Source organism: Arctopsyche grandis, chromosome 7, assembly GCF_051622035.1.
Source record: "Arctopsyche grandis isolate Sample6627 chromosome 7, ASM5162203v2, whole genome shotgun sequence".
Classification (NCBI taxonomy): Eukaryota; Metazoa; Arthropoda; class Insecta; order Trichoptera; family Hydropsychidae; genus Arctopsyche; species Arctopsyche grandis.
Window position 1 is genome coordinate 24,051,232 of NC_135361.1, and position 23,842 is coordinate 24,075,073.

The 23,842-nt window shown below is 33.6% G+C and overlaps 4 protein-coding genes across 5 annotated transcripts; 3 read left to right on the forward strand and 1 right to left on the reverse strand.

Moving 5' to 3' along the window:
• The first annotated feature begins 94 nt into the window (after positions 1-94).
• On the forward strand, positions 95-2,407 carry LOC143914117 (ionotropic receptor 75a-like). Its single transcript, XM_077434206.1, has 6 exons — positions 95-268; positions 336-610; positions 680-776; positions 1,714-1,858; positions 1,941-2,075; positions 2,343-2,407. Exons 1-6 carry the CDS (start codon positions 95-97, stop codon positions 2,405-2,407), a joined length of 891 nt encoding a protein of 296 aa, XP_077290332.1.
• A 4-nt stretch (positions 2,408-2,411) lies between these two features.
• LOC143914118 (ionotropic receptor 75a-like) lies at positions 2,412-5,243 on the forward strand. The gene is made up of 6 exons (XM_077434207.1): positions 2,412-2,467; positions 2,534-2,701; positions 3,784-3,970; positions 4,041-4,166; positions 4,771-4,919; positions 5,012-5,243. The coding sequence occupies exons 1-6, from the start codon at positions 2,412-2,414 to the stop codon at positions 5,241-5,243; spliced, it is 918 nt and encodes a 305-aa protein (XP_077290333.1).
• Positions 4,922-12,427, reverse strand: LOC143914874 (ubiquinone biosynthesis O-methyltransferase-like). The gene is made up of 7 exons (XM_077435257.1): positions 12,341-12,427; positions 11,740-11,789; positions 11,430-11,663; positions 8,053-8,179; positions 7,858-7,983; positions 7,511-7,781; positions 4,922-5,391 (listed from the first exon to the last, which is right to left on the reverse strand). Exons 2-7 carry the CDS (start codon positions 11,778-11,780, stop codon positions 5,279-5,281), a joined length of 912 nt encoding a protein of 303 aa, XP_077291383.1. The 5' UTR covers positions 11,781-11,789; positions 12,341-12,427; the 3' UTR covers positions 4,922-5,278.
• Positions 12,428-13,297: 870 nt separating this feature from the next.
• On the forward strand, positions 13,298-23,427 carry LOC143914873 (uncharacterized). Of its 2 annotated transcripts, none has more exons than XM_077435255.1 (12): positions 13,298-13,638; positions 15,130-15,330; positions 15,411-15,548; positions 15,616-15,733; positions 15,808-16,046; positions 16,261-16,427; positions 17,668-17,799; positions 17,881-17,989; positions 18,622-18,684; positions 19,198-19,325; positions 19,404-19,638; positions 19,939-23,427. In XM_077435255.1, the coding sequence occupies exons 1-12, from the start codon at positions 13,611-13,613 to the stop codon at positions 20,919-20,921; spliced, it is 2,541 nt and encodes an 846-aa protein (XP_077291381.1). In that variant the 5' UTR covers positions 13,298-13,610; the 3' UTR covers positions 20,922-23,427. The 2 variants fall into 2 exon arrangements, with proteins under 2 accessions (XP_077291381.1, XP_077291382.1); XM_077435256.1 differs by having other exon boundaries at positions 13,356-13,638; positions 15,838-16,046.
• The last annotated feature ends 415 nt before the right edge of the window (positions 23,428-23,842 follow it).

Here is a 23,842-nt window from a genome sequence, read left to right on the forward strand (position 1 = left end):
ACATACATTTTTAAAAGCTCTTAATTATTTAATAATACTGATCATAATTTTGATAGGATTTCCACACTCGCCACACAAACCAAGTAGTCGGGCAATGACGCTTTTAGTTGTACTCTTCACTTTTATGCTATATCAATTTTATTCAGCTTCTATTGTTGCTTCATTGTTAATGGAACCACCACGAACTATAACAGATCTCAAAAGTCTGTTTATAAGTAAATTAAACATCCTCATTGAAGACGTTTCTTACAATCATGACTTCTTTTTGGTAAAAATACATATGGCGATAGTTAATAAACACAATATAATAGTTTTGACGTTGATAAAATTTACAGGAATCACCTAATCCAACGGTAAAACGAATTTACAATGATGTTTTGGTACCTAGAGGTCTGAAAAATGTATTTGTTACGCCTAAAATTGGACTCGAGAAGGTCGAGGCAGGGGGATATGCATTTCAAGTGGACGTATCACTGGGCTATCAAATAATTCGTGAAAAATTCAGTGAACGCAGTATTTGTGATCTGTGTGAAATTCTCTTGTTTCCACCAAAGCCTATTATGCCCTTACTTAGAAAACATTCACAATATAGACAAATAATAACATATGGGTAAGAATTGTTGATTATAGTTGATTTAGCATACAAAGATTTTTTTATTCTAAAATGTAATCACCCCAGGTTACGAAAATTGGAAGAAAGTGGAATAATGAAGTATCAAAAATCGGTATGGTATGCAAGAAAACCGGAATGTTCACCCGGAGTAGCCAACGAACCGGTCAGTGTAACCGTAGAGGAAACTGCTTCGGCTTTCGTGATACTAGCATTCTGCTGTATTCTCTCAGTGTTACTTTTAGGATTAGAAATCATTGTGACTAGAATAAAATACAACATTGAAATAAAACGCAACAATTTTCCAACAACTGACCTGTCGTCTTTTTAAAAAACATATATATTTCAATTCAATGCACCATATAATATGTTGTGAACAGTTGAATTTAGCACTGCTTAATATCTTGGATTAATTATTCACGTCTATTGTCATTGTGTGTCATACGATTTTGCTATTTTGATATACATATAGGTATATTCCCTTTGAGCTTTTCAGATGACATATAAATTAGTGTGCTTATAAAGCATTCATCAATGTACACAATATAAGAAAAGACTCCTCAGAATTTTGCGTTTCATTGTATGTACATAGTTTGCTAGTCGACATGGCTTAAAAATGAAATTGTTAACTATTGTATGCTTTATGTGTATTTGCTTGACAAGTTTACAAGCAATTGATATAAATATTGCAAACATTATTAAAGATTATTTTATATTGAAAGATATCAGAAATGGATTAATTCTGAGCTGCTATAATCAACACGGTTTGTATTTATTTTTTTATCTCATATTATTTGACTTTTGTATTTTATTTTAATTTAATTTTAGACATGATTTATTTACTGAAAGAAATATGGACGCATGAATACTATAATATTGCTATACAAAATATTGATGAAAATGTATTTAAAAATTATACGTATACAAAATTGTTTTTGGAAAATTATATTAAATCAACTTTATACCATAAATCTGGAATTATATTAGATTTAGAGTGTTCAAATAAAAATGTTATCATTCAAGTGGTATTATTTATTTTATTTAATAAATGAAAATAAACTGATTATGATGTAATATATTTAAAAAAAATTCAATATTTAAAGTCATCGATGTTGGAAATTTATGATGGAATTCACAATTGGCTAATGGTAGGCTCGGATTTGAATTTTGCGAAGGATTTATTACAAACAGCTGAACTTAGACTAGACAGTGAAGTTTTGCTAGTTTTGAAGAAGTATTTGAAACATGGTAAATATTATATTTCCAAATTCCTGATCGACTAATATATAATATTGCGATGTAAATGTGATTAGATTTCATTTAACATTAGAGCTGTGGCCTCTTTACGATGTGTATAATCCTGGTTCAACTATTGGAGGAGCGATTAAAGCCTCATTTTATGGTTATTGGAAGCCGTTTAGCAATGGAAAATATCATAATAATGTTACATTATTAAAACATCAAGGTGAGTAGAATACGTATTACATTATATATATGAGTAAAAGCTATGTATAAACATGACTAGTTTAAATAAAAATTATGATAATACATGTAATAGAAACTCCAATAATTGTCAAGAATTGGATCATCTACCTTACTAACTCAAGAATGGTTCGTAGAAAAAATCTTCATGGATTGTTAATGAATGCCGTTATCGTTGTATGTATTATAAATATAAATTTTGACTTTTGACTTAGTATTCATCAATTTAAAATTAATATAATTTCTTAAGGCTTCAAAAAAGCCTCCAAAAACTCTACTAAATTATATATCTTCCATGGAAAATCGACATCTTGATACAATGCATAGATATGGATACAACATATACTTAATACTAATGGAAATGTTCAATTTTAAGTATGTAGTTTAATTCAAATTTATATTATTTTTGTGTATTTTATTTAATTGTTGAAACTTACTTAGGATAAAAATTGTACGGACTAATACATGGGGTACACTCAAAAATGGATCTTGGACGGGAGTGATGGGAGCTTTGACTAATCATCAAGCTGAAGTTTCAGTGACTCCGTTACAATTCAAAATTGAGAGAATGGGATTTATCGATTCAACGTCTATTATTTATCTGTGTCGGTATGAAAAATATGATAGTTTAATAAACATACGTAAAGACTGCATTAAGATCAATTAAAAAATGTTTCAGAATTAATATCATTTTCAAACATCCTAAAAATTATGGTTTAAAAAATGCATTCATTCAACCGCTTACATATCAAGTTTGGTGGTCAACTTTTATTGTTATTGTTTTAACGACAATTATATTTAAAATAGTTATGAGAAAAGAGGTTTGTAAAAATCGATGCGCCCCATTCTACCAGCCCGCAGTATCTCAAGACTCGTTTTCTCAACTTTTCGTCTGCTTAAACAGGAGTTTGTATATTGTATACACAAATGCTTTTGTATACATGTATGTAATGTAATATCTTTAATATACTAGACATATTGTGATCATTCACAAATTTTAAGCTATTAACACACCATTAAAATATATAAAAAAAACATTTAAAAGTGAATTCTTACCATATTTTTTTAATACTTAATGTTTATCGCGTAAAATAAGTATATTACTATGTGAAATATTTTCATATACGTGTTTTGAATATATAAAAACTCAACGACGAAAAAGTTTGGACAACGAGTCTTAAGATATTGCAAGTTGGTGGAATAGGGTAGACCCGTAAATATATATACATATGTATATACTCAATAAAATTTTTTTTTAATTAATTTACGCATTTTCAGGTATATATTTTTAGAAATAAAGAAGAATTATATAAAGAATCAAAACTTGTCAACTCTTGGAGTTATATCACAATGATAGCAGTAGTTGGAAGTCTTTGTCAACAAGGTAAAAATTACATTTCAATCCTATATAAATTCTGATCATAACTTTCGTATTGAATTTATTTTACGTTAATTGGATTATTAGTCACATCACGATCGCCCAAAAAACAATTTTTGCCATGAAAATCGCGAATACGGAATATTTGGCACTCAAGTTCTCATTAGTATGATAGTTATCGTTAGTATGATGGACTTTTCGGCTGCCAGATGTTCCGTTATAAAGATTTTAGTGACTTTTGGGCGAGCGCTTTGTGACCAATAATCACCGAACCTTATTTTACAGGCTATTCACATCAACCCAACACTTACAGTTGCCGTCTGGTCACAATAGTCATTTTAGTCTTCACTTTTTTACTATACCAATTTTATTCCGCATCTATAGTATCGTCTTTATTGATGGAGCCACCACGAACTATCAAAAATGTCAACGATATAATCAAAAGCAACTTTGTAGTTTTAATCGAAGACATCGCCTACAATTACTATGAATTTTTTGACGTAAACATATATATTTTTTATTTCGAATCTCAGTTTTAATTACTTTTTGAAAAAAAAAGTTTCTTTTCAGTCAACGGCTAATCCATATGCAAAAAATCTATATAGAAAAAAGATCTTAGTGCAAGGAACGAAAAATTCATATGTTAATGCTAATTATGGCTTAAAAAAGGTCAATGAAGGAGATCATGCTTTCTATGTAAGGAAAATCAACAATGCAACATTTAACTCATATAGTGGCGTCGCTAGGGGTAGTGAATTACATAGAATTTCTCTGAGTCCTTTCGTTTGAGACCATGCAGGTTTTTTAATATTATTTTTTAGTAAATTACATTAGTCGTTTTTAAGGAGCTTTAAACAAACGACCAATATTAGTATTTGTTAATTTCTATAACTTACCAATGGAGAAACTAAGTTCACGCGTTGTTTTTGGATTGCGTCTCTGTTTGACTGAATCAGTTAACCTTCTTACATTTAATTACAAACACTGATTTCTCAGAAACTCAAACAAAAGCCAATTATGACTCATATTTGATGCTATAAATATAGTAGCTGTATAAATTCAGAGAGCTGTGTAAATACAGAGAGCTGTATATATACAGAAACTGCAATGAGGCGTGTAATCGTTCGAGGACCGTCATACAACTAATATGTCGAATTGGCGTTTTTCAATTTAAACAATTTGGTGTCACCCCAAAAATGGTGTCACCCGGTGCAGACCGCACTCCCCGCACGGGCCTAGCGACGCTACTGCTCATAATCATTCTTAATTGCATTTACAATTTTTCATTTGTGAAATGTAGATCGACATTGATACAGCTTATAAAATTATTTCGGAAAATTTTAATGAACAGAGTGTATGCGACTTGGGCGAAGTAACTGTCCTTCCACCCAGACGTATTCAATTTGTAACACGGAAAGGATCACCATATCGTGAAATGATAGCTTACGGGTAATAATAGACTGTGTAATATAAATAATTTATCCCAAATACAATTTTACATACAAATACAATTAATACAATTAAAATCAATGACATTTCAGCTTGCGAAAAATTCACGAAACTGGTGTAATGCAATATCACACACTAATCTGGCACACTTCTAAGCCAAAGTGTGCTCCGAGTGGCTCCAAACAAACGTTCAATATTACAATAGTTGACACGGCAACAGCCTTTCTTATATTGGTAACAGGATTTATTACATCCTTGCTTATCTTATTCATTGAACTATGCTCCAATTACTTGCAAAAAAGAAACTTTCACCCAGAAAATTGAAGAGAAAAAACCAGAAACATTTAGTAATTTATTTATTACTTCTTTATGAACTGCATGGCGTAGTTGATAGAAGTATTCGATGTCCAGCACCATTGATTAGTCAAGAATAAATAGAACATACCGTGCACTAATCTCGTTTTACAACCATCTGAAATCATATACATATTAATATAGTAAAAAGTGTAAAACTGCAATAAAATTTAATTTATAATATTAACTGTATTTATTTTCAATTACAAGAGTCGGGTCACACCGGGCGACTTGCAAGTTACTTGTTAGGCAAGTTGTGCGACCAGATCAAATGTATGCAGTTCTATGGAGCATGCCTAACATGACCATTTATTTTTTTCCTCAAAACGATACATTTACCAATTTATTTTAGTTATGTACATGTTATATGCTATGTGTATTCAAGAAAACGCATATTTTTTTTATTAATGAAAAGAACAGGAATGAACACGTGAAAATAAATAATTTATGTGGTCTTATATTTTTCTAGTCCATGGGTCTGAAAAACGCCGATAGGCGTTGTATTTTGGGCATGTACAAAGTAAACAAGAATATTACCCGCTAAGCTTTTACAGGTAGCATTGAAATTAAGATTGTGAGCATTACGTTTTAACAACAATGAAGTAGATGGAACTAGTTCGAAATCCTCGGCAGTAGTTATCTAGGGGTTTGTTTGGATAGGCTACAATCTGTATACCTCCTTTCTATTGGATTTCTAATAATTCTAGAAATGTTGGCGAAATTTTCAGCGTGGCGGGCTTTCAACAGAAAAGACATCACCACTCAAATGTTTAAGTATTTTTGGTGTTGATTTCAAATAATAATGAACTTCTTGGCAGTATTTCTTAAAATTTTCTTTGGTAATTAGAATTTCATACCGGTAATCAAATGCAGACAAAAATAGCATGCATATTTTTTTTATTTTTTTTTATTTTACATATATACCAGGAAGGCCTTACAGGTAAATCCCAATGCGCCTTCCTGGCCAATTACAAATACAAATGCAGCATTTTTTTTTATTATAAGTCGTTGAATTGCGAGACACTGAAAAAACTCGCAAATTAACGAGACATCTATGAATTGTACATAAATTTTTATTGTACATCCATCAAATTTCAAATAGTGGTGACATAGTAGGTAGGAAGGATTTTTAGCCAATTTTTTTTCCGGGAACCGTTTCAACAATGAAATCAGAGAAAATTGGCAAACTCTGATAGGAAACGATCAACCTGGAGTCACAAATCCAGGTCTGACCAACAGCATACTCTGAAAAATTCATTTTCATTCAGGGATAGAACCCGGCACCTTCTTGACGGTAAGCAGAAGCTTAACGTCCGAGCTATGCTGCTGGCTATGTACTATAATGGGAGGCTGCAGCCCTCCAGCCTCTATGGACGGCAAAATTAGCATGCATTTGTACTATACAGGGAAGGCTGAAGCCCCGCAGCCTATATAGACGGGCCGCCACTGCTTGCAACTCTGTTTCGTTATCCACAACTTTTTCATAAGAGAAAAGACCCCTTATACAGGTGCATTTGTATCGGGCAGGCATAAAAATTATTACCGTGGGTTGCTCTCTTTTTGAAAATGGGACATTTCGACGTCCCGAAGTTGTGCTTGGGGACAACAGGATAGGCTACCTAAAAACGGGACGTATGGTAACGTTAAGCATGCCACACCGGGCAACTCACTGGTTGCCCGAGCAACAAAATCATCCAACCCGTAAGATCGGTTGCTGGCGTTCATTTTATTGCTTGAACCTTCGAAATGTATAGATTTGTATTAAGGGGTGCCACACTCGGTGATTAGTCGCCAGTGGATACAATGTGAAAAACTATGAACACGTGTGACTGTATCGGCACATATTGAAAACTCTTATAGGAATTATTGAGTGGATCCTTGGCAGTAGCGGCTCAGGAGAATTGCTGCAGAGATTAATCGGGCTGTAGTAGCTTGTTGAACATACCGATGATCAAAAGAAAACAAAAATAGCATGCATATGTACTATACTGGGAGGTCTGCAGCCCCACAGCCCATGTGGACGACAAAAATAGCATGCATTTGTACTGTACTGGGAGGCCTGCAGCCCGCAACCCATATGAACGAGACGCCACTGATTCTTGGTCACTTTTGGTTGCCCGATTTGAGAGACCATGACCAACTACACTCACAAGTCGCCCAATGTGGCCCAGCTCTGTCAAAACTTCAATCTTTGCAATTAGATCTGTCATATATAAAAAAAATATGAAATAAATTACGGTTATCCACAAGTCTTGACAGTTGTTCCGGCGAAATGAATTTATCAAAATGGTGCGTTCCTTTGGGTACAATGTTTAACACATTCTCGGCAATAACAATTCCGCCCAGCCAAGACAGTCTGGTTTTATTAAGTGTTGTTAAGAATAATGATCCTCCCGGACGTAAAGCCTTCACACATGAAGCTACAAACAGATCTTTTTCAGTTACGTGTTCGATAACTTCTGAAGCGACGACTGCGTCAAACGCTTCATGATGCCGTTCGCTAAACGCCTATTAAACAAATTAATAAAAACAAACAAAAACATTTTAACAACATATGAAATGTTTAACATTATAAAATGTATACCTCAATTGTATCGTGAATGTATTTTAAATTACTACGAGGGGATAAAGTAGCATGTTCTCTAGCTAAGTTTATTAATTGTTCACTAGCATCGACTCCTGTAACATTTGCACCAATCCGCGCCAAAGGCTAAAATAGTAATATATCGTACAGAATTATACAGAGCAATTTATAATAAACCATGATATAATTACAAACCTCAGATAAAATTCCTCCACCGCAACCCACTTCAAGTATATTTGCACCTGTAAGTGGATGTGGAGTATCTATATTAATTTTAAACGTCTCGTTAGTTTCCAATAGACCATCGCGAACGAATGGAACTCTTAAAAAATTAAAATACAATAAAATTTTAATATCATCATACATATACATATACATATAATATCACTATTATGTGTGTCTGTGTAAGATAACGCTCGCCGTACCATATGTATAATAGTCTTGTCGATTCGACATACATATGTACGTCACAGCTAAAACAATGCCAACAAAACGTACGATTACAATAACAAAAGAAAAAACTTCTATATACATATTTTCCCTTATCAGGCACAAGAGCTACTCTTATCTGATAAGGAATACATGTCCAACTTTGTAATAAACATTATATCCTGTAAATATATGTATATGAATAAATAAATTAAAAAAAAATATGTATGTATACTGTTTGCTACCAATGTTTCCTCTAGTTCAATTTATTTATTTTTTCTCTTGGTGTTTTATATTTTTCATATGTAGGTAGGTAGGTAGTTTTTACCTTTTTTTTCATATTAAACAATTAAATATATTTAAAGGTTTTTTTTTTTTTTTTTATAGATATACCAGGAAGGCTTGACAGGAAGACCCCAATGCGCCTTCCTGGACAATTAATTACAAACAATGCAGCATTTTATTATTACATAAATCACTGTATTTCCAGAAGTTGAAGAACACGAAATAACAATTCATTAATTAATTAATTACATAATTAATCCATTGAGACATGTATGGATTTAGATTTTGTACATAATTTTTACAAATTATACACACAATAAACACAGAAGATTTGTGACAACAGGAAAGATGATTTTTTGCCAATTTTGAGGAACCGTTTCAACAATGAACGACCAGATAAAATAGGCAAACTCTGATAAGAAACGATCGATTTGGAGTTACAAATACCCCCAAATCTAACCAGCAGTATGGCGGATCGAACTGCTGCCATACTGCTGGCTGTATTTGAAAAAAATTCGACCGCATGTGGATCAAACACAGGACCGACATATTTCTTTTAATTTTTTTTTTATTAAATAGCTTAATTGGCCAACACCCATGCGATGATATTTCAACAGAGACAACACTAGTCGTATTTATATTATATATAATATATAATAGCGCTATTCTGTGTCTGTGTAACTGTATGCGATAACGCTCGCCGTACTATAAGTCGTTTCGATTCGACATATGTACATCGCAGTTAAAACACTGCCAACAAAACGAACATTATAACAGATCAACCAAAAACTTAATATACTGTCTGCTACCAATGTTTACTCTAGGAAAATAAGTCTCTAAGCATTTGGCGCCATCTATTAAAAATTTATTTAACCCATTTGAACCCACGCGGTCAGTTATGAACTTACACGATGTATGCCAGCGCGGTCATTCACGGCATTTTACAATTTTGCGTCGTAAAATAAAGAGATCACTCAGGCCGGCCGTAAAACCTTTCGTTACGCTTGGTTAGATGTTGGTGATGAATTTTAAGAAAGTCACACGAAATTAAATCAGTTCCTTTTGGAGTTTTGAGGGAATAACATCGAGCGCTTTTCGACTTGCAGATATGTCGAAGATACGTAAGTTTTTTATTTTTACATATTTTTTATTTATCTTTATGTTTCTAATACAGTAGGACTTATTGTATAATATGCATAAGAGAAATTGCGTTTGTATATCTCATATTCCTGAAAAAAAAAATCAAAAGTCGACGGAGTCGTATATGACTCCTTGGGATAATGACACATATTTTTTTCCAGAGAATGCAATTTTACTACTGCAGAGATACGTGAAGAAATTGATAATTGGGACGAGTCTCAACTTCCGGATTCCACATACATACATATTACCACCCCTGGAAACTGATATTCGGTTAAAGAAAAAAGTAGGGTGGTAATCAATCAACCATTTAGTATAAATATGTATAATAAATATATGGGTGGGGTTGATCAAATGGATAACCATATTTCTAACTATAATATAAGTATTAGAGGGAAAAAATGGTACATGCCTATTCTGTTTTGGAACATCGATGTAGCTGTGAATAACGCTTGGATTCTAAGCAAAAGTTTTGGTTGTAAATTTGATAAATTAGGATTTATCAGACAGGTAACAGAGACGTTGTGCAAGTATTGTGGTCAAAAACGAAAACAATTGGTCCCATTCAGACCCGGCAAAGTTAATCAAAATCAAAAGGAAGTTGGAAGACATTTGATATTGGTCAAACAGAAAAGGAGAAATTGTGGACACTGTAAAAATAAAACGTTTTCCGCTTGTGATAACTGTGAAATTCCATTGCATGACAAATGTTTTGTACCGTATCATAATAATTAATTATTTTGTCTTCGTGTATTTTGTTTTTACGACTTTTGAACCCAAAATCTCGTTTATGACATTTCTTCTTTTAAAAGGGTGCACCCTTTTTTTTGTTGACGATGTGTATATGTCACAATATATGTACCTACGTGTGTTATGTTATGCGATTTGAAAATATCATTTTATCGAAGAGATGCGTGTTTGTTATTTTTGAAATTAATTTTATAAATTTCTTAACAATAAAATTACAAATAACCAGTGAGAAAGTATTATAACTGATTATGTGACTCCATTGTGAATTTTGTTTTATTTTAAAAAACATGTTTCATTAGCCCCAAAGGTCATTCACGACACCACCTTGAAAAAAATTAAAAATGTTGAAAAATCAATTAATTATCCATCCCTATCCTATAAAAAATATTTCCCATGAAATAACTCAAAGATTTTGGAAAATAAACGAAAAAATAGTCCTGGGCACATGGGACATGTGTTTTCACGCGAGCTCTGGGTTCAAATGGGTTAATTAATTAATTTTTCTATTAGAGTTTTATATTGTTTATATGTAGGTAGGTAGGTAGTTTTTACCAATTTTTTTTTCATATTAAACAATGAAATATGAATATTAAATTAAATATATTTAAAGGGTATACCATGGGGAAAATAGAAGAAAAAAAATGGATTGGCAGGAAGAAGTTATCTTAGCTTCGAAACATGCGCATGTGGACCGATATGAACGCCGAAGAGTTGTTCCGAGCCACTGAAGACCAATGCGGATATCTTCAAATAATCGACGAGGTGGTCGCCAACGTCCGGATGCGGACAAGGCATTAACAAGAAGAAGAAAAGGTATTTGAACAAAATACGACCGCATGCGGATCGAACACAGGACCGACACATTTCTTTTAATATTTCTTTTAATTAATAACTTAATATGCCAACACCCATGCGATGATATTTCATCGAGCTCAACACAAGTGAAATATAAAATTCAAAATGTTTACCTCAATTTATTGAGAGCGTGCAATCCTCTCATGCTACCATTTTTATTCCACCACTGCTCCCTGAGACTAGAATGTAAATCGATTTCAATTTGATCAACAGTCGATCGTGACGTATTGGAATTTTCAACAGCTTTTATAACTTCAGCGTGTATGACGTGGTCTGATGCATTCACAATGGCATAATTCCTTTTAAGGACATTGCATGAATTCGACGGTTTATCAATAGTCGAGATGCTAAAATCAAGAGTTGTCGTAATTACATGTCTATGAACTAATGAATCTTCAATTCATATAACGATAAATAAATTACCCCTTATAAAACAATCGAGACAACAGTTTTGATCCCAACATGTTGTAAAACTGTAAATAAAAAAATATGTACACACTATTATCAATACATAGATATACTACATATGTATATGGTATAATTTATTTCATTATTTCATTATTTCATTATACCAATATTTATAATGTGTTTTTTTGTCATTTACTATAATTTTTTCATCAAATTCATTAATTAAAATAATCACTAAAAATATGTATGAAGATAAGTATATTAAGATTTATTTTATTTCGGACGTAAGTAAAAGAATATTATTCAAATATTAAGAATTGAAAGTAGTTTTGCATAACTTTTGTACTCTCATTAGTTTTTATTTCCTCGGTTTCATGAATCGTTTTCGTACAAAATACATATAATGACTATAAAGAGAAACATATTGTTGATACGTTTTCTATTATTACGAAATTTTATAAATCATTTAGTTTGAGTCCATTAGGAAAAAAACTACGTCCAATTGCACATAAAACTAACGTTCATAATTAAAAGTATTTTACAAAATTCTATTCTAAATAATTCAATCAAACAGCATACATCCACAAATACGAATTTACCAAATAAAATGACAAACCAAAAATAAAACGTCGAACTTCGAACAAAATACGTATGAGAAACGTCAAAATAAATCATTCGAGCTTAAATATAAATTTTTCTGGCCATAATCTATATCTCCATTTATTCAATAAATAAAATATTTATTTATGATAATAATAAAAATCTCGTAAAAAACATTCGCGCAATAATATTTGCGCGATACGAAAATCGCCGCTACGAAAATTGCTCGCGCAGTTTCATATCGTACGAAAATTCGTCGCACAGGAAAATTGCCGTACAGAAAACTGCCCAAAAAATGCTTTTCTATATGAGATTTGGGCAGTTTTGAGCAATACTTGGGCAGTTTTCTGTATGGAAACTTTCTTGTGCGACGAATTTTCATCCGACAGGAAAAATCACTCGAGCGATTTTCGTTAGCCTGGTAGCGATTCACATTTGGGATGTAATCGTCGAACCTACTGAGATATGTAAGTCGATTAGTTGCAAAATCTCATGTGTTATCAGTAGCATATAATTAATAGTGTGGACCTTAGAAGTTTAAAAATTTTCCCCCTCCCCCTTAATTTTTTTCAACATTATAAGTAACGTGCTATTTGGACAAAAAATGGGTTCATCATTGTTTATTACAATGGCCAACCTTTATTTTTGCTCTCTAGATTTGTATTGCATTGTAATAAACAATGACGAACCCATTTTTCGTTCCAATAACACTGGGTCGCGCCTTCCTCTAATAATAAGTTTGGAAGATATTAAATATTTTGTATGTGCATATTTATATTTTAGTCAAAATTATTTTTTCTCTTCTCAAAGGCTGCGTTCACACCAACGATATTACTTACGATATTTTCCATAACCAGTTCCTAAATAGCAACCACAGGTTGTAATATGGGAACTGGATATGGAAAATATTGCAAGTAATATCGTTGGTGTGGCCCCTCCAGGGTTTTTGGCCTTGATGCGGTTATAACACTTTGCACTAAAAAGAATACGCCACTGTTGTCTATTGAACACAGCTCAATAAACCCCTATCGCTGATAAAACGATACGTGATAGCCAACCACCAATTGACGAGTGGTGATCGTCCAATTGTTACAATCAAAAATTTCAACCGATTTTGTGCAAAGCGATCAAAATCGGTAAAGCATCGCGCGCGCGCACATTCGACACGAGCATGGTCGACGAATGCGGCGTTCAGATCACCATTCACCATTCACCATTCACCATTCACCATGGTGGGGCCGAGCTGAGTCGGGCGGCAGGTGATCTCCGCTAAAAGGCGGCTGTCAATGTTCGCCGGCAGCAGCCGTGACTCGGGTACTGCGCCCCCCTCTCCCCCTCTCCCCCTCTCCCCCACCCCCACACCCACACCCACACCCACACCCCCACGCGTCTGCTAAGCACGCTCCACTATTGGACACGGACACGGACACACTTCAGCGATTCAACTACGCCTACTGCAATGTGCTCCAAATATGTAGACCCAATATGGAGAACGTCATCATTTTTTTAAAACGTTTCCATTCACCGGTCGATTCACGTGTGATTTATTATTTCATGATAATTTATATTTCAATTTATCAAATGTAATATGTTATTTTAAAACATACGTGCTAATTATTATTTTAATTGGACTTTATAACATGCACTTTGAATTTGTCTTCTTGACATCTAAGCCGTTGATAGATTTAATCATCACTCAATATATTTTAACCGTCCCTCACCGAATTGGGGTATGCAAGTGCCCCAATTTTTACGTTTTTCGTAATAACTATGTGGTTTTCACAGCTACACACCCTATATTTCTTGTATTCCTAGAATGAACTACAAGAAATTTATTTTAATTGATTTTGTATGATTTAGAAAAGGGGTACATCGTAAAAAAATACATTTATACATTTCTACGTTCCAAAGTATGGTGATTTAAAGGCGATAGCGATAAGTCATGTTTTTGACTGTTGCATATTCTTGTTTATCGATGAATTAATTAATGGTAAAACAACTAGTGTAGTATTAAAATGCTGCAATGTTTGTAATTAATTGTCTAGGAAGGTGCATTGGGGTTTACCTGTTAGGCCTTCCTGGTATATATATCTATGTAAAAATAAAATAAAATAATATGATCAGATCAAACTTAGGAACTGACGAGATTATCTCCAAACGCAGTTTTCAACTGACACAGAATCAGGAGTGGAGACGGATTGTCCCATATGATCATTGAGCAAACTAAAAATAAAGTAGTATCAAGTTATAAAATGCAGCGGCTTTGATGCATTATTAGATTAAATGCATACTAGAATTTCAGTCTTATCATATATGTATATAGTATCGCTATTCCGTCTGTGTGTCTGTCTGTCAGGGATAACGCTCGCTGTACTATAATAGTCGTTTCGATTCGACATACATATGTACGTCACAGCTATACCACTGCCAAAACGTATATACACATACAATAACAAAATAAAAAACTTCTATATATACTAATCGCTACTAATGTTTCCGCTTGGTGGAGAATTTACCGCCATCTATTGAAAATTTATTTTTCTATTGGAGTTTTATATTGTTTACATGTAGGTAGGTCGGTAGTTTTTTACCTTTTTTTCATATTAAACAATTAAATTAAATATATTTAAAAGGTATTTGAAAAAAATTCGTCCATTATAGTCCAGATGAAGTAATAAAATATTGTCAAAATTTGCTTGAATTATACATGGCACACTTTGACTGATTAAATAAATATCATACCACAGTTCAGTCTTAATAATGACAATATATCAGAAACTAACAAAAAGTATATTTTTATTCCAGCTAACATGTTTTCCGGAAATGACACCATAGAATACCCCACACAATGGGCTCTGAATCCCAGCGCCTACCAGAACGTCTCCAACGATCAGGTGGATTGGGCGGCTTTGGCTCAACAATGGATTCAAATGAAGGAGTCGTGTCCAGCCACTCCGGTACCACCGGCCCCTCTTGCACCGCCTCCTCCTATTATAAGTGTTCCAGGTAACTGTAAACAAACCGACCTGATTCAGAGACTCGTAAGCTTTCATACACCTAACTGTGAACTTTTTTCGTACGAGCAGTGGGCGAAGAAGGCGGAGAAGCCCCGATGGAAGTGGAAGGCAATGAAGCCGATGTGCCAGCCGCTCCGGTGATATCCCCTCAACAGTGGAAAAGCGTAAGCGGGTCTTCCAATTGGGGGAATTCGTGGGATCAGTGGAGTCAGTATTATTTAATCTTGTAACAGCCGATTGTAAACCTTGCAATTTTAACACAATGAACATTTAGGTGGTAATAATCAATCCAATTGGGGATGGCAATCGGGATCGTCTACCAAAAATACACAAGTTCCTCCAGATCCGCCGGGCATCGGCGGATACACGACTGCCGAATCTAACTTTTCCGGGTAAGTGTAGAAGGATTCGCTTTCGATTTGTTCCTTTGAATGTTATTGTGATGTATGTAGTTCATTTGTCATAGATATAATAGTGCTAGTCAACCGAATTACAGAGCCGGCTATTGGAGTACTGATGATGCCAACGATGCTCCGTCGGGTAATGCGAACGTACCGAATAGTGACTCGGCGAGTTCACGGGTGCCTCGTCGACCGTTTCGTCACCATCCTGCTTCGTCTACTCATATAACGGCCACGGATGTCGACACTACGCAGACTATCGACGCTGCCAAGCGGCGACAGCTTCCAGCTTGGATTAGAGAAGGTAGACAGAAATATTTGATAAATATTGATTGATTGTGTATAATTGTATGTTGGATCTTTAAGTTCAATTACACAAGAAAATATTTAGTGATTCATGTTTTATAACACTAAGCAAAATAAAAAATACATAGTCTTGACACTGAATGGTACCATTGATCAGTTACTTACTTAAAACTGGAATTATTTTATAATTTTAATGTAATTGTAACTTTTAGGGCTTGAAAAGATGGAGCGAGAAAAACATAAACAACTCGAGAGAGAAAAAGAAAAGAAAGACCGTGAAGAATATCTAAAATATAAGCGATTAGAAGAAGAACAGATTTCACAAAAAGACGGTCAACCAAATGATACAGCTTCACAGATGCCAACAAAAAGCAAATTTGTAATTTCCTTTATATTTTTATTCTCATATGGTTTAACCAGTTGACTGCCACTCGCGAAACATTTGATCTTTAACTGTAAACAAGCAATACTTGACTCGCATAATACAAGGTTCCTAGAGGTTTGGTGTGACACAAATGTCCCGTTTTAGATAACTGCTTATTGACCTCTCATTGTTCAGAAATACCGAACCCTCGCAGTTACGAAACTACAAAAAAATGCATAAATCTCAATCTCTCGTTTATCCACATCCATGGTTAAAATGGGAGATTGAAAAAATCAAAGTTTTTCTCAATCTTCTTTAGCAATATATAATTAATTTCATCTAATATTAAAATAAAAAATAAAACTGAATAAACTGGAAAAAAAGAAAGGGAAAACTAGTTTATAAAAGGAAGGATCGTAAATGTAATTTGTTAAGTTTACGGTTTTTACACGGTATTTTTTTATCATTCTTGTAATATCTGTGCCTATGTACCTTCTTTAATTCTTGTTTTATTTTATATTTATTTCATAAAAGGCCACACCACCCAAATCTTTTGTTAAATGTAAAAAAGATTCATACAAGCAAATGAACAAGCAAACAAGATTTCAGATGGTACATGGTGGGGGGTACAATTAAAATGTCTCGGTTTGGATATCAATAAACCCTATCTGTAGATGGGGTGACTGAAAAAGTCGAAAATATTCGTTTATCATACATACATATGAAAAACGGTTAATATATATATATATATCAGTGGCGTGCGGTAAAAGTCTCTCTCCCCCAGTCGTACATTCTCACTTAATTTGCGTGAGCAGGATACAACAGGAACAGGCTTTTCCTCCCATATCCTGCGTGCGCACATTAAACAAGGCTGTATGACAAAAAGAGAGGTAATTTCACCGCATGCCACTGATATATATTATATATACACAGTACTGTTTACCGTGCACCCTTTTTTTTTTGATTTTTCGACTTTCGATCTTTGCCTTCCGATATTTGCTTTTTCGACCCTTTCACTTTCGGTCCCGTGAGGTAGACCCCAGTAGATGATAGTTGTAAAACCGTTTTTAAATATTAAATATTGTATGTTTCGTGAGAGAAATCGACGTGACTCACCCGTGAGACGCTGGCTTATATGTGCTACTCGTGGGTGAGTCGCTAATGTACAAAGGTTTAATGTTTTGTATCTGTTAATTATTTGGTTGTAGGTAAAAAATATATTTTGTTTACATATAATTATTGTTCCCATGTATAGGATACAGATAGCGATGATTCTGAAAGTGACAATAAGAAGATCAAAAAACCCGTCAAAGATGCACCGGTGCGAGAACGCGTTGCAATTCCACCACCCTTGCTGCGAACTCAAGAAGAAATTATGCAAGATATAGTGAGATTTTACCTGCGCCGATTCTAATATGACCGTTTCGGTTGCGAAAGCATTATCGTGTATTGTTTTTCATATTTGTAGATGTTGTGTGTTCGGCGATCCCTCACGGAAATTCTGCTTGAGGTGACGAATGAGCAAATTCTCTCGGTATGTCAAGAGGAATTAAGCAGAAAGAGGTCACAACCACAAGGTATCATTGTTATTAAGCAAACTCAATTGACCACTCCCCGACAATCGGAAGGTTCCTGCTACAGGCGTACGAGCTGGTGCCAGCGAATGTTAACCAGAGGAATAACTTAATATATATATATATATTAAAAAAAATGGTTTTTTCACTATTGAGTGTACGATTGAATTACATTTGTCTAATGTGGTTTTATCCTCGCTCACAGCCAGTCAACAAAATTGTGCATTTTGAACGATAAGACTTTCCATTGGAAATTTCCACAGGATTCATATATATATATACTGACTGTGATAATTGATTTAACTTCGTCTTATTATTTTTGTGTATCTATGATAATGAAAATATTGTTATTTTTAATTATTTGTGTTTTAACATGTTACATTTAATATACGTATGTAGATTTTTTCTACATTAATAAAAATATTTTCATTAAATGTGGTTTTATATAGGCGCATCTGATTGCAGTTTTTCTTTTGCCACATAGGTGTGGAATGTTTGCAATATATTAATGCAATCACCATGCATACGAATAATTTTAATAGTTTTGGTTTCAGAATAGCACCTTTTTTATTTTTCTTTTTTTTTATTATTTTCTATGTGTTTTGATTACTAAAAGTTTGTATTTATATGAAAAGCAACGCGTGGCGTGTCAGTGGCTAGCAAATCTCAAGCTTTATCAAGCATTGGTGGACAACTTGGTAAGTTTTATTCTTTTATTAGTCATTAGTAAACTTATTACAAAATCGCTTGTGATATTTTACTAAATATGATAATTGCTACGGAAAAATCGACATCAATCTCAATCCGTACAAAACATCAATTCACCTTGCATATATATATATACATATCTATAATATCTATATGGAGATTGTTGCAAATTTATTAAAAATAATCTTTTTGTATTACTTGATTTTATAATATAAAGAATTACATTATTATTCCTGCATTCAAGAAATGTATATATTTTTTAAACTTTTTATTACTGTTAATCAAAGTGGTTAGTATTGTCATATTAAAAAATAAACTTATTTTGTGAAGAATTGCAACTCGCTGTTAATTTTATTTAATGCATTATCATTTTTGAATGTTTTGTGGAAAATAATTTTGCAGTCTAGTGTAAATTGAATGTACAGTAGAAAATCTGATGTGACTGAAATTATTTTCCATTTTGTAAACTTGGTCGTTGATTAATATTTGATATTTAATGATAGGCTTGGGAATCTACGGCAACAGCAGCGGGGAGAGCGACTCGGAGATTGACTCAGAAGACGGCAGGCGGTCTAGTACACCGGGCGAAAGACGTAGAAAACCTGCGGATATGACCGATGGCCAGCTGCAGGTTTGTGCAAATGATTCATTTGAGAATTCTATGGTAGTGTCGATTTGAATGGCGGTCTAAAGCGAATTTTTGTATTAGGAAACAATCAGACGTCGCAAGGCTGAATTCGAGAAAACTTCTCGGGAAATAGAGGCACAGATAGCTAGCGAGGAGTCTGGACACAACAAGAATCATGGGAGTAATGATCATAGGACGTCGGCTTCCGTTGCTAATGAGAAATCGTCTAGAACTGGTAGAGGTATGGGTGAATCTGCATCTGACGGTGAGGATTCCACGACCCACATAAGGAATGAACAGAATATTGTTAGACAAAGTAAGTTACAATATAGATTTCTGTGTAAGGTGTTTGCTTGCAAGACTACTGCAATGGTTTCGTAAAAGACTTCTTGAAGTCGATACCGTTTTTTATCTTTTTTTTTAATCAAATTTTATAAATTGACCCTGTTTACACACATTTTAGCAATCTATTATTATTGTTCCAAAACCCCAAATGTATTCAAATCTAAATGCATTATTGTGCAGGGTTTATTGGAAAATTTTGCTTTTGTTTTCTTTTCAATTATTTTTTCGAATTGAAAAGGATCAAAGTAAATGCATTCGATTGTGTTTTCAGGAAAGTATTCCGCTGAACGAACTCCCCCGTTAGATTTTATAAAGAAATCGTTGACTGACGGCAATGCGGAAAAGTTTGTCGATCGGACAGCAAAAAATAAGAGCGCAGAAGGTGGTGGTAATAAATATTCAGAGTCTAACAGTAGGAGTAAGTCTGGAAGTAAGCATCATAAATACGATGCTACCAAGAAGGAAAAACCGGTTTCAAATAAGACGGTGAAGAAGAATAAAAATAATGCACGCGATGAGTCTAGCACTAGATCGTCGGATAGTGATAGTGACAGTGACTCCTCTGCGAAGAAGTCGGTTCACAGCGACGACAAACAAAGTGGTTCAAATTCAGATTCGTCTTCCAGCACACGTTCCAGTGCTAGTTCTAGTAGTGGTTCGAGCGTCCGAGGTTCCAAGAAACACATCAAAAAGAAGAAGAAGGGCTCCAGCGAGGAGAGCAAGAAATCGAAGAAGGATAAAACCAAATCTAGTAAGAGTAAGAAAGAGAAAAAAAGTAAACATTTAAAACGTAGCGAAAAAGACAATACGAACGCGTCAGAATCTCAAAGCAAAAAGCACGATCACGATTACAAAAGCGACTATTCTCCGCGCGATAGCTATTCTAGTGCGAGGAAATCGTATACGCGCACGCCTGATAGGAAATCGTATAAATCTAAGTATGACCGATCTCGCTCGAGGAGTAGCAACGCGTACGACAATCACGATAGATACTACAGTTCGTCCACGAGGCACAGGTCTAGAGAGAGGCGTGACAGGTCGCGAGAACGAAGGGAAAGCTCTAGAGATGACAGGTATCGAGTGAAAGACAAGAGGGACAGATCGAGAGACGGGAAAGAAAGACCGAAGGATGAGAAGGATTATTACCGAGATGACAGGGACCGATCGAGGGATAGGAGGGATAGATCTAAGGAGAGACGAGATAGAGATCGCAGAGGCGATCGTAGAGAATATAGCCGCTCAAGTCGCTACTAAAATATTAATTTATTTTATATTATATACATATTGCATGAAATTTATTTTGAATATTTTTCTTTTTGTGTTTTTTTTTTATAGTCGAATTAGACCTTTTAAAAATGTGACGATGCATTTACTGCTACGTTTCCGCATCGTCACACTTCATAGAGTAAGTACATATTTCACGGTGAAATATGTTAGTACTCGCGTACGTACGCCTTTATTGACCATTGAAGTGTTTTTATTCCTGAATGAATTCATTAAGTAAATTTTATAAATTGTGGTCTACGAATGAAATATATACTAACTGTTTGAATATTTGAACTGATTTGTAAATTTTAATATATAATATATATATATATATTGTAATAACTCTTTGGTTTAAATTTGCTTCGATGAAGTTATTTTATTTGTTTTAATATGAAATTGTTTAATAGTATTTTGTATGTAGTCAATCGACGAGGTTTTAAACTGCCGTGTAATTAATTTCATCATTCTAAGATGAATGTGCACGGATCGAGGTCTTGTTGTGGCAGCATTCGTATATGCAACTAATCAAAGATTTAATATTAAATTTTTAAAATTTAGAAGTCTTATAGATTTCGTTTTTGGGCATAATGTTTTAGTAATCACGAGCAATATAAATTTTATTCTTTAGGTATTAAAAAAAGTATAGGAGTGAAAATTTTTTTACACTAAAATGAATTAATAAGGTAGCGTGGACGCAAAGGTGATGTAATGTAATAATACATTTTATACAGTAATACATTTCTGCTTGCCTTTCGTTTGGCATAAATTTATCCTTAAACAATGTGAGATACAATGCACTGATTGTTACAAATCAATTTATCAAATAAACGCTTTTTCTTTTGAGACTGCAAGTTTTTTTATTTTATCATATGAAAAAAAATTCTAATGTGACCAACCCATGACTTTATCTATGTATTTGAGGAATATAAGGCAGATAAAAAACCAAATTCGATAATTAAACATACATATACGTTCACACGTACCGTCTATGAGAGCATTTTCGATATAAATTGAGCGCAAATGTAGGGAAACTTACACAAGACAAAAGTTCTACTTCCGGTTGTCAGATTTTGTTCAAATTTTTTTTATTACTTAAAATCACTAAATATTATACGCATTAAATTTCAAGAAGATACAAATAATTTAAAAGGTCAAAATAAAATAATGAAATATTGTTTTAAAAAAAGTTACTACTTTCGGTTTACGAATTCTGACCAAAACCTTATCAACTCTATGATAGTACATAAAGAATACAAATATAAAATTTTATCTTGATACGTTCAGGGTTGTGGAAAAAATCGTAGTCTCGACATTTTTTACTTTTGTAAGAGGAAAGTCCCACTTCTGGTTTATTAAACTTGTTGATTTTCTTTTATTTACATGACTATGATACAACAACTATACTGGAATTTTCTCGTGAATAGTACACATATATAAAGGGTTCGGTGATTACTGGTCACAAAGCACTGGTTACAAAGTCACTAAAATCTCTATAACGGAACATTTGGCAGCCGAAAAGTCCATAAAAATTAAGGAGAACTTGAGTGCCAAATATTGCGTATTCGCGATTTTAATGGCAAAAATTGTCTTTGTGACTACGGCAATGTGACTAATAATACAATTACCATATAAAGAGTCGAAAAAAATACAAGAAAAATCAAATAAGAGTAAACTGCCACTTCCGATTGACGGATCTTCACTTATTTTATATGTTACTTAGTATTAAGGCGAAAACACACTGTGGTATGGGACGTCACGTGTCCTTGGCTTCCCACTGTGTACGTGCAGAATGCATGTTTGGGAAGTTGCACGTGTATGTATATCCATATACAACTGACAAATGTCTTCAAATATAAGATTCACCGTTATCGATCACTGTCAAGCGAGGATAAAATATCACCGAAAACACTCCAGGGGGTGATTTTTAGGACTGTGCACCATAAATATGTGCTGCGGTTTTTTCGCATGTTTAAAAGTATCTAAAAAACATGTACCACGTACCACTCAGTGTGTTTTCGCTCTTAAGGTTAAATTTATAGATATGAAATTTCAGTTCAATACACTGAAAGGTTTCAGAAAAAATCCCGAAACTCTAGAATAACAGTACTACTTCCAGTTGAGGTAAATATATTAGTGAATAAAATTATAATCTTTATTACATGTTAAAAAAGTTCAGTCCGAAGTGTTTTAGGAAATAATTGAATCCAAAAATTAAAAAAAAAAGAGGACACCTATAAGGGAGGGTACCACTTCCGTTCAACTTAAAAATTTACGTCGTATCGATAAGTATTTTAGTAATCTATACTAAGTTTCAGTTCGATAGAACTAATGGTGTTCAAAATACAAAGACACATAATGAAGACGTGATCAGTGATTGATTCCAGGTTCGAATCAATCAAAATTTCAAAGTGGAAAGGATTTCGCATAATCACAAAACTTCTTACTACATACATACATGCATAGATAAAGTAATAATGAAAACCTTGAATCAAAGATGATGAATGTTTTATATATGTTTATTTCTTTAGTTTCGATACAGTAACTTCTGTATTTTTATTTATTTATACATATATAAATTCAACAACAAGAATATTGATCGAACGGACAAAGTATTTATATTTCTCCCTTGCAAAAGGAAAAATCAATTCATAAACTCAATAAAGGATTTTAAAAATATAAATAATTAAAATCAACAACTATCACATTTTACGATAAAATTAAAGCACGACGTTTAAATTAAACCGAACCTACGCTGCAATTTACAATAGTATATATATGTATATTGATATGAACGGAAATACAATTTTGTAATCTAAAATTTACAGTAGAAATATCTTGAAAATTCAAACATTAACCCTTTGACTGCTGACTAACGCCGATCGGCGTTTTGTCAACAAGTACATCAGCCT

What these genes read in the sequence shown, in the direction of transcription:
- LOC143914117 (XM_077434206.1), top strand. Translation starts at nt 95, where the DNA reads ATGACGCTTTTAGTTGTACTCTTCACTTTTATGCTATATCAATTTTAT. An exon ending in AGACAAATAATAACATATGG is followed by an intron (nt 611 to 679) that starts GTAAGAATTGTT and finishes TAATCACCCCAG; the next exon opens with GTTACGAAAATTGGAAGAAA. An exon ending in GAAGAAGTATTTGAAACATG is followed by an intron (nt 1,859 to 1,940) that starts GTAAATATTATA and finishes ATTTAACATTAG; the next exon opens with AGCTGTGGCCTCTTTACGAT.
- LOC143914118 (XM_077434207.1), top strand. Translation starts at nt 2,412, where the DNA reads ATGCATAGATATGGATACAACATATACTTAATACTAATGGAAATGTTC. An exon ending in ATGGAAATGTTCAATTTTAA is followed by an intron (nt 2,468 to 2,533) that starts GTATGTAGTTTA and finishes AAACTTACTTAG; the next exon opens with GATAAAAATTGTACGGACTA. An exon ending in TCTATTATTTATCTGTGTCG is followed by an intron (nt 2,702 to 3,783) that starts GTATGAAAAATA and finishes CAACACTTACAG; the next exon opens with TTGCCGTCTGGTCACAATAG.
- LOC143914874 (XM_077435257.1), bottom strand. Translation starts at nt 11,780, where the DNA reads ATGTTGGGATCAAAACTGTTGTCTCGATTGTTTTATAAGGG. An exon ending in GTGGAGGAATTTTATCTGAG is followed by an intron (nt 7,984 to 8,052) that starts GTTTGTAATTAT and finishes TTACTATTTTAG; the next exon opens with CCTTTGGCGCGGATTGGTGC. An exon ending in ACATTCACGATACAATTGAG is followed by an intron (nt 7,782 to 7,857) that starts GTATACATTTTA and finishes TTTGTTTAATAG; the next exon opens with GCGTTTAGCGAACGGCATCA.
- LOC143914873 (XM_077435255.1), top strand. Translation starts at nt 13,611, where the DNA reads ATGTTCGCCGGCAGCAGCCGTGACTCGG. An exon ending in TGCCAACAAAAAGCAAATTT is followed by an intron (nt 16,428 to 17,667) that starts GTAATTTCCTTT and finishes TCCCATGTATAG; the next exon opens with GATACAGATAGCGATGATTC. An exon ending in TGACCGATGGCCAGCTGCAG is followed by an intron (nt 19,326 to 19,403) that starts GTTTGTGCAAAT and finishes TTTTTGTATTAG; the next exon opens with GAAACAATCAGACGTCGCAA.